The sequence below is a fragment of the Erpetoichthys calabaricus genome, chromosome 4, assembly GCF_900747795.2.
Source record: "Erpetoichthys calabaricus chromosome 4, fErpCal1.3, whole genome shotgun sequence".
In the NCBI taxonomy this organism is placed as follows: Eukaryota; Metazoa; Chordata; class Cladistia; order Polypteriformes; family Polypteridae; genus Erpetoichthys; species Erpetoichthys calabaricus.
This window is the reverse complement of record NC_041397.2, coordinates 54018842-54032753: the sequence shown is the minus strand read 5'-3', so window position 1 is coordinate 54032753 and position 13912 is coordinate 54018842. Positions and strand designations below refer to the sequence as shown.

The following is a 13912-nucleotide window of genomic DNA, read 5'->3' as shown; positions in this document are numbered from 1 at the left end:
GAATTGGAATATTCATCAAAATTATATTTACCAACCAAGATCTTAACCATGAGGGCAAGAATTAAGTAAAGGCCAGAACAAGAGATAAAGTCATAAATTGAGAAACATAGTGAGAATAATGGTCAATAACCAGAATATACTGTATCACTCACCCTAAGTCAAATCACAAGACATAAATCAAAATCGAAACACAGAAAAGATTTTCTAACCAGAAGTATCTTTAACAACAATAATTCAATAATGTTTTTTTGTTTGATGGTTAAGGATGTGTATGACACTGACCTTTATTTATTTCTTTATTTTTTGCAGTAAAGACGTCACATTTCACAGTTTCCTGGTTAGCCTGCCTAGCAACAGCTTGGCAACCCTACATCACAAACCACAAACAATAGCGGCACCCAAAATTTTTTAAAATTGTGCCACCAGAAGAATTTCAAAAATGATATCTTCAAAAACATTCTGAAACAACAAAAAAAATGATCTGACCGTTACATTCTTTGACCTCTAAAACCACCAAAATTGTATGTCCTTAGGCTGAAAAATTATAACACAAATTCCAGTCATGACAGGGAGGATGGACTGAAAGCCAAAAAAAGACATGAAGTGTCGACAGTGGAGTAACCTTAAGAAGAAATCAGCAACTCCTGAGGCCTACAGCAGAAGTCAGTCAGGATCTGTCACAAAAAGCTAAACAAATGGTCTTTGCAAGAACCACTGGGATCCCACTGGGATCTGTGACAGTCCTTCCTCCACCACATCCCAGCTTTACTTGTGCTACGGTTGATACATAAGTGAGAGCACAGTGTGTTGTGCGTCTTAAAATAACAGCTGCCAGGATTTTAGAGCCAAAGTTGAGGTGCCACCTGGAGACCACATCCCAAGCACAGTGGCAATCCCCCTTGATTTCTTCAAAAACAAACTACAAGACTATCAAGCATTAACAGTGCCACTTTATTTAAACCTCATGCCTACCTTCAAATGTCCAACTTGCTTCCAACAAAGTAGCCTACTGAATCGTCCAGTGTAAAAGCCCAACATTATAGCCACAGAATTAATCGTCCCTGCCACTAGTGGTATGGCTTCAACTGTGACTGATGAAACAAGAGCTAGTGAACAAAGTTTTTCTACTGAAAAACATTTAACTCGAGGCACATTTCTGACATTCCAAAAGATACGAAGAAGTAGCTTATTGACAACGTTAGAGACAGAAGTTTTGTTCTGCAGGTGAATCAACTAACAGCAGCAAAGTCTGTTTAATGATAACATATGGCAAATGTGTAAATGGCGATGATTTAAAGGATTTTCTTTTCTGCAAACATGTAGACAAGTTTTAAGATATTGTGGATGCTACGTGAAAGAGGCTGATCTGAAATTGGACGACTGTTGAGATCTGAACAAATGGAGATCAGGTAATGGCTGGGAAACAAGGGAGACAGCAAATGCTCATCAAGCGTGTTTCTCCTGAAGTGGAATGGACACACCATATGATATCCAAACAGCTGAATGATGGTATCACTGATGTTATTGCCACAGCAAATTATTAAAACCACTCAAAGATTGAGTTTTTCTCCTACACTTGGTAAGAAAATGGAATCCAAACATACTGCTATTTTATTTGACATTCCTGAATATAGTCATTTGGAAAGGTGACTCCATGGTATTTGCCTGCAGAAGGAGATTAGAATCTTTTTGCCAGTGAAAGGAATAAACTTGCCCATAGGTTTAATTATGACACCTTCCACATGAAAGTTGATACCTCAGTGAAATGTTTCAGAAACTCAGTGGACTAAATTGAAAATTTTAGGGAAGCAACAATCTGCCTCCCCAGCTTGCAAATACAATTACATCCTTCACAAAAAAACTGGAAAAAAAGAAAGCATACCGACCGTTGAGAGCAGCGGTACGCACATTAAATCCGACAAGTGGGGCTGCTTCTGTTTAATTGTTTTATTGATTTTCATCTTGATGCAGTTTTATCTATAAAATTAATACACATTATACAAATTGAGCAATGCAGTAAACTTTTTAGACCATAAGCACACAAAAGTAAAAATAGATAAGTGATGCTAAGATTGGTTGTTTTAATTACAAGGAGCAAATGCAATTCTAAAACATCAGAAAAATATTCTGACACCAAAATCACTTTTTTATTCACAAATGCTGCATAAAATCCTCTTGCTGACTCAGATGCATTGCTATGGCAACCTTCTTTGACATCAGATGGTTGCATTAAAGCCAATAAAATCAACACAGAACTCTCCACCGATGTGGCCAGCTTTGGGGAGGCTTTTCCCTCCATCACCTGATGCTTTCATCATTTTCCTCTTCTTGCAGTTTAATGGCTGCTGAATTGTTGCACAAGCTTAACTCTATCTGGATTAGGATTATAACATTGTCTCGATTATAACACGCTTAGCAACAGCATTTCAGACCCCGTGATTTTCAAATAATCCACTGCCATCCATTTCAGAGAAGGTTCTGGAATGTGAACAGTTAATGGCTGTCAGAAAACAACAACATTTGTATGCAGTGGCAAGCTGGGCACAGAGGTGAGTGTAAAGTTCTTCTTTTATTCACCAAGCTAAAGTTGCCTTCTACAGTATATCTGAGCGACTTACTGCACATTTCACTTTATTCCTAGTTAATACAAGGCACTGCATCACAAACAAAAATCAAATCATATAAATCATCATATCACAGGAAAAGCATGAATATGATAAAGTAGAGAGGCTGCATAGTATAAAGTAACAGATGGACTGTTTATTAGTTTTATTTTTAGTCAAACAATACCAGGTAATTTATAGAAAAATATTCTATTCATATAATAATATAATATTCTTTCATTTTGAAATGGTCTACATTTGAAGATGCATTGTACTCATTATAAATTGTGCTCTGCTGCCTTGATCAGGTCAGTTTCTCATGGCATATTTGTTTGTATTGTATTGCATGTACAGTATGTGTGATTGTTTGTGCATAGGTGTGTGTAATGCTTTCCTTTTGGTAGAAGCACATTTCTAAAAGTCCTGGGGCCCAATGTGGCTGCAGGTTTTTCAGTTTCACGATCAGTGTGTTATTTTTTCCATCTGAGTGATGTCCTTGTTTAATGTGCTGTTTCTCTTATTGGTATTGTGAGATTAACATTTTTAAGAAATGTTAGGCTCATGGGTGATTTTACCCATCCATTATCCAATCCGCTATATCCTAACTACAGGGAGTGTGATTTTGTCATTGCTTAAATGCATAAATGCTTTTTTTTTTCTATTATTTTTTTTTGCATTTACCCTTTAATGTATCTTAAAAATTAAAAATAATAACAAATGGAGTAGACAACAGGGCAGACGACACTGCATGCTGAAAAACAGAAGCTACCTCAGTGTTATACTAATTAGCAGGCTCATTAGTAAATAACAACTTATTGGAAAAGTGGAATGCAAATCATGATGATGATAAAATCAAGATGAAAACCACACAAAATTAACCAAATATATATAAATGTAAATAAAAGCTTCTGACAAATATATCAATTGGCTTGATAAATTTTAACTTCTGCATTGACATCAAAGTACAGAAACTGGGAAATAACATCTAGGAACAAATAGTTATCCAATTGAAAGGTTTGGGATAAGCAACAGAAGGCCAAAGTGAGTCCACAGAACAGAACCTGAGAACTGCTGAACCATTTAGAACATCATGAACATCAAACTATCCACATCTTTGAATCTGCTTAAGCAAGTCAGGGTTACAGGAAGACAGCAAATGGTCATAGGAACCAACCCTGAAGTGTCTGTTATTCTAGCAAATGTAGAAAATCAGACATGAAAAATAACAGAGCAGAGCACCAAATTAAAAGTAGTAGAGGTCTGCACAGAGCCAGTGTTTCTGTCCCGCTCCTAATGGCTCTCAACAAAGTTCTGCCCTGCTTTGTCTGTTCACTCATTTCCTCCTCCTCACTCTCATTTTCTTCCAAATTCTGCCAAAATTCCATCCCACTCTTGACCAAATTCCCAGTTCTTAAAGACAAAAGAATTGGTCCATATAGTGGATTCTTCAAACAACAGAATCTAAAAGTGTAAAACAATATATATATATATATAATATATATATATATATATATATCAGCCTTTATAAGCTGCTATGCAAATGCACCACATTGCCTGTAATGATTGATTTCAAAAATCACATACAAATAATGGAAACACCACCTTAGTCGTGGGCACACTGTCTTGTTCTTCTCTTCCAACTGCGCATACTTTTCAAGTGAAACAGTGCTTATCAGAGTATTGATGATAAAGTATAACAGTAAAATAACTACATAGTTTGCTAATTTTCTTTTCATCTGATCTGATCACCGGCTACCGATCACATGACCATCACATGACCAAAGTCTAATTATCTGTGGCTGCTCACAACCTTTACATTTAGTACTTTCTTGCAAAGCTGACTTGAGTCCTGCATATATGGAGACCTCTAAATTGAACTGTCACTGTTGGAAAGTTTCATTGATTGTTGTTAATTAAATTTAGGTAAATGAATAAAACAGAAGCTGATTTATTTTTTAAAAAGAAGCAATTTAACAAAGTATGTTAATATTTCAATGTTTATAGTGAGCAATACTTACAAAGCGAGGAATAACAATAGGTGTTTCTTGACACACTTATTCACACTTTTGAATAATTCGCTGGCAGAATGTTAGTGTTAGTGTGACAGAGAGGGGATGACAGCATTGTTCATAATGTTACTCAGTTTTGTTTTAATTCTCACCCCCGCTGCTTTCCTCCAGGTGGTCCAGAGGGCATCCTATAACTGAGCCTGCCCTTTCAATTAGTTTGTTGATTCTGCGGATGTCTCAAAGTGATGTTACTAGCCCAGCACATTACAGCATAAAAACTGCATTGACCATCATAAAGTTATAGAATATGTGAAGGATGTTACTGCCCACATTAAAGGAACATAGAGATTCCTCTTCAATCTTTGTCTAAGTGATCTTTCACAAGAGGACTCATATAGTCCAGAACAAGGCTCTCAAAGGTCTTCATGATGTGCCTCTAGTCTGTAGACATTAGGTGAGGATGCACCTGCCTTCTTTGGAGCAGAAACGTTGCAGAATGCTTTCCACAGCAGTGACACTTTCTGCAGCCTTAGTGACAGACTAAACAGGTGATGGAGCACAGCACAAGCCATAAGATTATAAAGACTGACTCCATTCGACTCCATGTCTTTTATTGTGTGTAGCCTACTTAGTTGTCTCTTTACTTGGTTAACAGTTACGGACAGCCCATCCTGATGGTTAGAGGTAGACTCATCATTGGCCATGCCAGTTGAAGCAGTAGGAGTTGTTGATATAGTAGGGATGGTGTAGCTGGTCATTACAAGACAGTGATGGCAGAAGCAGGGAAAGTCTATTAAATAAATGGGTCTACTCCCAATTTTATATAAAAAGAACTCTTAAAAGAAATTGTTTTCTGATATTGTACTCACCCTGCCTGGTCTCTGCTGTGTCCTGTCTTTGGGAACAGGATCTGCGCTGGTATCCAGAAGGTTGCCGGTTTGAATCCCTCTTACTGCCTGTAATCTGCAATTGCTCCAGCGGTGCTGTACAATGGCTGAACCTGCGCTCTGATCCCAAGGGGTATGCGAAAAGTAACAAATTCCTAATGCAAGAAATTGAATAAAGCAAAACAAAGTAAAAAAAAACATTCAGACTTCTCACTTGGGTGGATCTCACCCCATTCAATGTCCTTCAAAGGCACAGTGTACTATTTTTCAGTAGTGCCCAGTGTCCAGACTGGCAGTGTCAATGTGAATCATCATTGGCAGTGCCTGCTTTTCTTATTTCTTGAGCGCTGTCTTGAACCCTTATTCTGTCTTGTGCCTGCAGTTCCATTGCCCACCAGGCCACGCATCATAGAAAAACGAAAATGCAGGATTAGCCTGTTTATTTATGATGCCTGTAGTGGACAGGTTACACATTTGTATTTAATCGTCATCTAATAATAAAAATTAATGTGCAAACTTCAAAAATAGTGAAACCAGTCTGGAATCCAGTTAAAATGATTGGGTTGACATAAAACATTTGCAGGACAGCATGAATCTCCCATACTGTTCATGATGAGCCCTTGTTCATCCAGTGACGTGTTGAACTGTATTTAGCTGGCTTGATAAAAAATGGATGCATAATGTAGACTTTATAAGTTTTGTATACACTGTAGTACACTTATGTCTACAAACACAGAGACTATTTCATTAATTTCCAAAAGTGCACACTGTGTATTTTTTCTCAAAACCTAATCATGACACATATTTCAAGGCTTTTAAGGATCTGTGTGACACCGAAAAGGTTTTAACATTAATCCAATAAGATCTCATCTAATAACTACATGTCCAATAAAACCAAAGCAACCACATTATTAATATGAGTGAGTCAAATGCTATTATGACTATTTGCATCACACAGTATGACCTAGCTGTTGTTGTGAACAGAAAAGTAGGTTATAAATTTTATTTCTATTTTTTCCCCAGTCTATGATTAAAACAGTGATCCTTTCTCCTGACTTTGCAGGCCATTGAATGATTTCTATGGCACAGCAATGGATAAGAAGATTAAATAGGAATTAACGTCATTCTGTTTTTTTCTTCATGGAATAAATTGACATCCATTTTAATCAGAACTCTTTGGCAGGTGTATCGGTTTAGTCAGAAGAAGAAATGCAGAGTCAAAACAGAAGACAACTTAAAAAGTGTGGAAAATTACAAGAGGAATACAATGGCAATCATTCTGAACAATCACAGCATGTAGAGCACAGGACAACTTTCTAAAGGCTGCGGAAACAAAATTCAACAAGAAATAAAAAAATAATAAATGTGAGATGGCCGGACATTTCCTAGCCAGCAATATAAAGGTTGGTCGATATGCTCCTGGAATTGTGGCTGAGATGACCGTACCTGTAGATGGAATATATGAGAATAGCTCATCCTTATCTCTCTAGTTGTGAAGATCATGCTGCTGGCATTTAAACTGCTCTTCTTGTGCTGGCTGTGGCCACAAGCTCTGCTGCATGGAAATATCTTCCACAACAAAAAGAAACAACCAGAGGTGCCTATACATAACTATAAGCAGCAAGGCAGGTACGTTACCTTTAGTGACATTGCAACCTATCTGGGGACCGATAATGAGCTGGAACTGATGAAACGAAGGGTAGGAGGAATTATATAGAGGTTAATTATTTTCTTTGTGGTACCTTTAGGTATGATGAGAACTTTAGTTTGATAGTCATACTCATCAAAAAAATGCAAGAAATAAACCTTGTTTTGGTGTTTTGGGTTATAAGATGACATGAATTAAGACAGCAAGTCACTACTTTCATAGGACACTGGTAAGCAAAATAGAATAGAAGTCTTGATTCATTGAAGTATCTACTATTGCCATCCATAGGGTCACCAAGAGGGGTTCTGTCTTATGGCAGTTTATCTAAGGCCAGCATCACAGACACCAAATTCAGTTGTTGAATTCCACCTCCATATCTGAGAGCATCATTTAAGATTATTTAGATGGTTTGGAGAAAGAAGCTTGACCACTGAGGTGCATATATGGGAACAGGGTACGGTTAAAATTTTTGACGTTACTCTGTGTGATGCATACTACATTTGGAATTTTGTAGGCATGAAATTAGGAGCTACAAATGAATCTCATGGTGAGATGAAGATATATTTAAATGCACTGAAAACTTTTGTAACCATAAGGTCAAAATAAGCAAGTATAGAGTAGGCAAGATCACAATCAAAATATTACATTGATAGATATCTCTGTTTTAATCCTTATACACCGCTGCTGGGGGGCTTGTTTTGTTTTGGACATGTTGTGTCTCTAGGTATGTCAGAGGACTGGGATTTTGTGAAGTGTGGTCTAGCCTCATGTGGGGAGACAAAATGGGGGGGGGGGGTGGGCAGAAGGACTGGGGGGGAGAGAAAGAAAGCAAGCTATTTCTAATCTATCCTTTTAATCCTTATAATTATAAGTTTCAACACAACAATAGGCTTCATGGCAATAACTCCTGGGAAAATTGGAAAACATTACATTGAAAACACAAAAAAAAGAGCAAAAACAAGGTTTGAAAGACTAAATAACTGAACAGTGGTAAAGATCAGGAGCCCTCAAGGTTAAATACTTAAATGATTAAGCTAGAATGGTTTTGGATCATTAGTGCCTAGTGTTTGCTGCCTGCCTGTCTTGTTACAACAGCCAGTGTATACATAGTAGCCCTTTGTAACTGACCAGACCGTGATGACCGTGTGAGTCCTAGAAGTTTAAATAGGAGGAATGGATATCAAGGAACTGCCAGGAGACAGGTAATGAGCATGGCCATTGGTCAGGGTATTGGAAGCAAGAGAATTTTTTAGGCTGAGACACAGCTTCAACCTATTTGGTGGCATTACAAATGTATCTTTTTGACATTGTGTTCAATATGAAAAATGTTCAAATGCATACACATAAATAATTTAAAATAGAAACAAATTCACTAGTCTATCTAAATTAAAAGAAAATCTTGAGACAAGACTATTGCCAAGAGATTTGTTCAAGTCCCGCCCTCCTCTCAACCATTTTTCAACCACGCCCATAGTCCTCTCATTCATTCATGTGAATGCTTTTGTCAGACACAGTTCCTGCACTCTCAGCTCTTATAAATTTTTACGTTTTCCTCACTTTAAGTTCCCAATAAAAGAAGACTTATAATGTCCAAATCTTATTGAAGAATTTCATCCCGAATGGTTAGCAACAGAAGAAATGAGTACATGTGCAATCCTAGCACAGAGAAATGATGAAGTCAAACAAATTAACGCGAACATTGTCGATCAATTACATGGCAAATTGGTTAAATATGTATCAATAGACTACACTGAAACAGTTGGTGGTGATTGTGCGGAAGATGAAAACATCAACTTACAATATCCCATAGAATATCTACAACCCTTAACACCATCCAGTCTTCCACCAGCTGAATTACTGTTGAAAGAAGGATGTATCATGATGTTATTGCGTAATTTATGTCTGAGTCATGAGCTATGCAATAAGACAAGATTAATTGTATTCAAAATTGGTTGAACAATTCTGACTTGTAAAATTTTAACAGGCCACAAGAAAGGTAATGTAGTACATCTTCCGCAGATAACATTAGACACCAAAGGAGATCTTGATATGCCCTTCGTATTAAAACGTTTACAGTTTCCCGTTAAAATAGCTTTTTTTATAACAACAAATCACAGGGACAAACATTTGAAAATGTCGGTTTATTTATTAGAGAGAAAGAAATGATATTCACTCACGGGCAGTTATACATTGCGATGTCACGATGTTAGTCCAAACACAAAATCAAAACTCAATGCGATATCCAGAATGAAACAGAACGAAAATGTATAATGCAATGAATACCTCTTAAAGCAACATAAAACATAATTTTCTTTCAACTTATTATGTTTAACTATTTTCTAATACGGTTAATCATGTAAAATAGTTCTAATATGCATATGCAACAATTCCCATGAAAATAACAATCTGTTTAAATTGTACATCTGCTTCCCCATACACAAGCAGCAGATCCACGAAGTGGCTAGCACGTAGCGCCCACCCAGGGGTTGGCGAGCAAATCCCAGTCAAACGCCCAGTCAAAGGCTGCCAGAGCATAACTCAGAAGCACCTGACAATGCATTGAACTCCACTGAATATTGAACTTTGATCCATATTGAGGCAAAGTCATGACTGATGATCAGTTTATATTCCACTCACTCACAAGTAGACAGTTTTACATCACCAATTAACACACTTGAGTAACAAAATTGGAGTCTTCATAGAAATCCACAAGAGATATGGGGGGGGATAACGTAAACTAAATAAAGAAACCACTCAGCTGAAAATGAAGCTGAGATTCAATATTTAAAATACATAAAGTAATGATGAATTCTAACAAATTATTATGTATTTGTATACAAATCTTTTCTAAAACTATTACCCATGCAATGTTCATCCAATATGTTCTTGCTGTATGGAAGGAAGCATTTAAACACATTGCGAAAACAAGACCAGAGAATCATGAAATGAGTTGGGGTGCAAGATGGTGAAATTCTATTTATTTTCTAGGATGAGTGCATTTTAAGGCATGTTTCACTATCAGAGGCGTCAGTTGATTAGCAAACAGAAATGAACAATTATCAAATGAGTTAATTGCTGGAGTCCATTTTGGGTCACTGTTGTTCATCCGGGTTGTTGACTTCCTAACTATGGAGGAAACATTCAAGTATTTTGCACTTTTTAGCATACATAACCACATCTCCCTGTATTTTCTTTAATTTAGTTACCATAATCTCGGCCAAATAATTACATGCCTGACAATGTGTAACTCAAAAACTACAGCCATAGAACAATAGACTTACATTATCCAGATAAATTAACACACCTCTCCCTTTCCCAACACATTCACTCATACAAAGCCAATATATACTTTCTATATTGCTATCGCTATATGTGGCATTGCTATTCCTGTTTTGTTCAACCTGCTTCTTTTTCTACCCCCCCCCCTCCACCAGAATTAAGTGGGTCATCATGTTAGGACCCCAAACCATATCTTATCAGCCTTTATATGATAAAGGTTTGGGGTCCTAACAGGGTGTTCCATTTAATTCTAAGGGTGACAAAAAAAGAAGCAGGTTGAACAAAACAGGAATAATGTTGCCAGGCTATCAGGTCCAACACCCCAGTTGCTCTTGGTAATCAGTGGGTTCTTCACGTATGTCCTTCTTCATTGGAAGCTGGTTCCTAATTGAATGATAACTTTCAGTTGTGCTGTTCTCTGTGAGCGTAGTAAAGAGGCAGGTCTCATGAAAGCAAGGTGGAAATGAAATCATTGGTCTTCTGGCGCATCCTCCTCCATTCTTAAAACAGAAGTGTGTGTCGCCTTAACTCTTGTTTCTGGCACTTACCAGATAAGAACTTGTTAAACACTCCCTACACTTGCGTATTTGACCATACATATACTTGGGCTCTTAAATAAGCAAAATCCTCTTTCACAATGTGTGTAACATAACATGACATTGTTAAACCCACCTAATCCAACAAAGGGAGTAGAAGGAGCTAACTAAGCCTATATTGTGTTCCAGTCCATTGTAAGACACACTCACACACATATACCCACAAGGAGCCATTTTAAAATTGACAAGTAACCTAACAAAAACCTTTGGGATGTGAAAAGAAAATCCGAGTATCCATACAAAACCACACAGTGATTGGACATGGGATTCAAATCTAAGATATTGGATATGTGAGTCCATAGAGCTTATCATTGTGCCGCCATCCAACTCATAAAATGTGAAGGTATTTATACTCTTCTGTAATTCTTAAATAATGCCAAACATTACAGACTATATTCAATTAAAATGAAATGTGCCCTAAGGGAGATAGCGGAACATATCACACAGTAACTCTATGTCTTTGATCCATCTATACAGAGAGGCTTTTTAAAGTCAGTCACCTGAACTGAGACTGTATTGACAGTGGGCAAACATTTACAAACTGCCAATGTTTAGACTCAAGGTGCCATTCAAGATCCCAGCATTGCTCATTCTCCCATATCTCACATGTTTCCTGTATTTAAATTTTTTTATGCTTGTTTGGCTACAATTTGCCTTGGCCCCATTAGCTTAGACATTCCAAACTGCTCAAATTGTCTCTGCTGGTTCCTAAAAGTCTACATTTTGCTTTTTGTCTTTATAAAATTATACGGTAGCCAGTTTTGGTTATTTAGTACATGCAGCTCAGTCAATACCTGAAGTTCTGCTGTTACAGGCAAAAATATTCACCAAATCAATGGTTTCTCAGAATTAACACGACACCAAATAGATAGAGTCAGCACCATGGTTCAGATGGACAAACAGAGAATGGAACGGTGAATGCAATGAAGTTTAATAAATGTTAGGTGAATTCTTATATAGATCACTACTCAATCTGGGAATTCACTCCTTATTCTGAGTAAACAGTAATTCCCACAATCAAAAAACTTACACCTTGTTATGAAATAAGTAAGTCATTTTTTCAAAATGGTACATAAGATACCATATTCTGAAACACACATGACCTCACAACAACACCCTATGTGTCACAGCAGTACATTCCCTAGGACTTAATAAAATTACATCAACAGTGAGGAATAGCATGGAAACCAGGATGTAAATTGAACATTTACAGAAACTAAAATTAAAAATAAGAATGGGCAGAATTAAAAGTAACAGAAGTACATGCTCAGACAGGAATTATGTGTTCCTTTGGTTCTACTGCGGAACATTAAATTAATTCAATTTTTGAATTTCCAGATTTAGTTTCTCCTATGGCTGTGTCAGAACCTTTTGCTGATGATGTGCCCATGTCTTCATCAAACTCTTCATCTCTCAGCCTCATTGAAAGCAGCGCAGGGGACTGAATAGGACACCAATATGGATATGCACACCTTCATTCATTTATTCAGTCATTTTCTTAGTCCAATACAGAGTTAAGAGAAACATCAGGTGTAGGACCGTCTGAAAGGGGTCACTCACACACATATTACAATCATAACTCTACCTAAAATGTGATTAATACCCATATAGACATTAAGATAACTGAAGGTACACACAGAAAGTCCTAGGTGTCCAAAACTAAAACATGTCAAATTATATTTGGAAAACTACTTAATGTATGCTTTTTATTTTCACATAAAATTGAGCTATTCTTTGATTGTTTTTTGCATAAACCATGAATTAAACAAAAAATCTTGGATGTTCAAGACATTCAGGCCACACAAATGAAAGCATCTTCTCTGTCCACTGTACATTTGAGCCCATTTTGTTTTAGGACAGTACCAGTGACTGTCTCCTAATAAGATGGAAGAAGCCTAATGGTTCTGTGTGTGGAAAATGCTGCTTGTGTAACCAAAGTTTTAGCTTCTTTCTGCAAGTAATTAAGTGCCATTGTTTCATTGTTTTCTCTTCAAAGATCCCAGCATCTCTGAAGCTGCTGTAATTTTTGTTGTTTTATTCATCTGTGTCCACATAAATATGATGATTTGTCTTTGCCCTCATGATCAGATTGTGCTAGCCCAGCAGTCCTTGTGTTTGCTCATTTCTTGAAGCTCAGCCAATGGCATCTGGTAGAACAGAAGACCCAAACATCTGCGTGGGGGTAGATTACCTGATTATGCTGGCATTTCACTGCCAATTAAACTGCAACTGGTCTCTGGTCTATAAGTCTTTTAATTTTTTTAACACATTTTTTATACAAAATAAATGAATCGATTAAGCTAATGAGGTCTTTTACTTTCTGTTAATATTCTCAAATAGGTGTCTGCTTTAAAAGCTATGCAGTGACATCCTTACAGTTCACTTCATGCAGTCCAATTACAGTTTTCGGAGTGAACTTCATAAAAGTGCCCACCAATGTGATTCCTCAACTTATTTCTAACTGGACAAAAAGTAAAACATACGACATAATTCATTTAGACTTTCAAAAAGTCTTTGCTACATCCCCCTGCTGAAGATTAATCTTGACACTAAAAGCCATCGGCACCAGTGAAAAAGTGCAATATGGATTTCAGGCTGGTTAATCAGAAGAAGTCAAAGAGTACAAATAAAAGACAAATGGGGTGAGGTCATCAGCGGACCCTTAGGTTATGTCCACACTACTATATTTTTGTTTAAAACATAGACATTATTCTCCATTTTCACCTTTTGTCCACACTACCCCAACATTTCTAACACCGAACAATGGAGACTTTTAAAAATACTTCCCAGAACCTTATACTTGAAAACACTCAGTTTTGTTATGTAGATGGATATTAACATAGACTTTCAAAGATGCAGACTCTAATTGTGTTCTAATTTGTTTGTGCTT

At 36.9% G+C, this 13912-nt stretch overlaps 1 protein-coding gene across 2 annotated transcripts in view; it reads left to right on the top strand.

The window, feature by feature from the left end:
• The first annotated feature begins 2225 nt into the window (after positions 1-2225).
• Positions 2226-13912, top strand: part of LOC114650037 (gamma-aminobutyric acid receptor subunit rho-3) — a 69769-nt gene continuing 58082 nt past the window's right edge. The window contains exons 1-2 of one of the 2 annotated variants that reach the window (XM_051926914.1): positions 2227-2549; positions 6563-7128. In XM_051926914.1, coding sequence (XP_051782874.1) covers positions 7001-7128 — 128 coding nt within the window. In that variant the 5' untranslated portion in view covers positions 2227-2549; positions 6563-7000. Of the gene's footprint in view, positions 2550-6562; positions 7129-13912 lie in introns of both variants that reach the window. The other variant, XM_028799474.2, reaches the window with a different exon arrangement.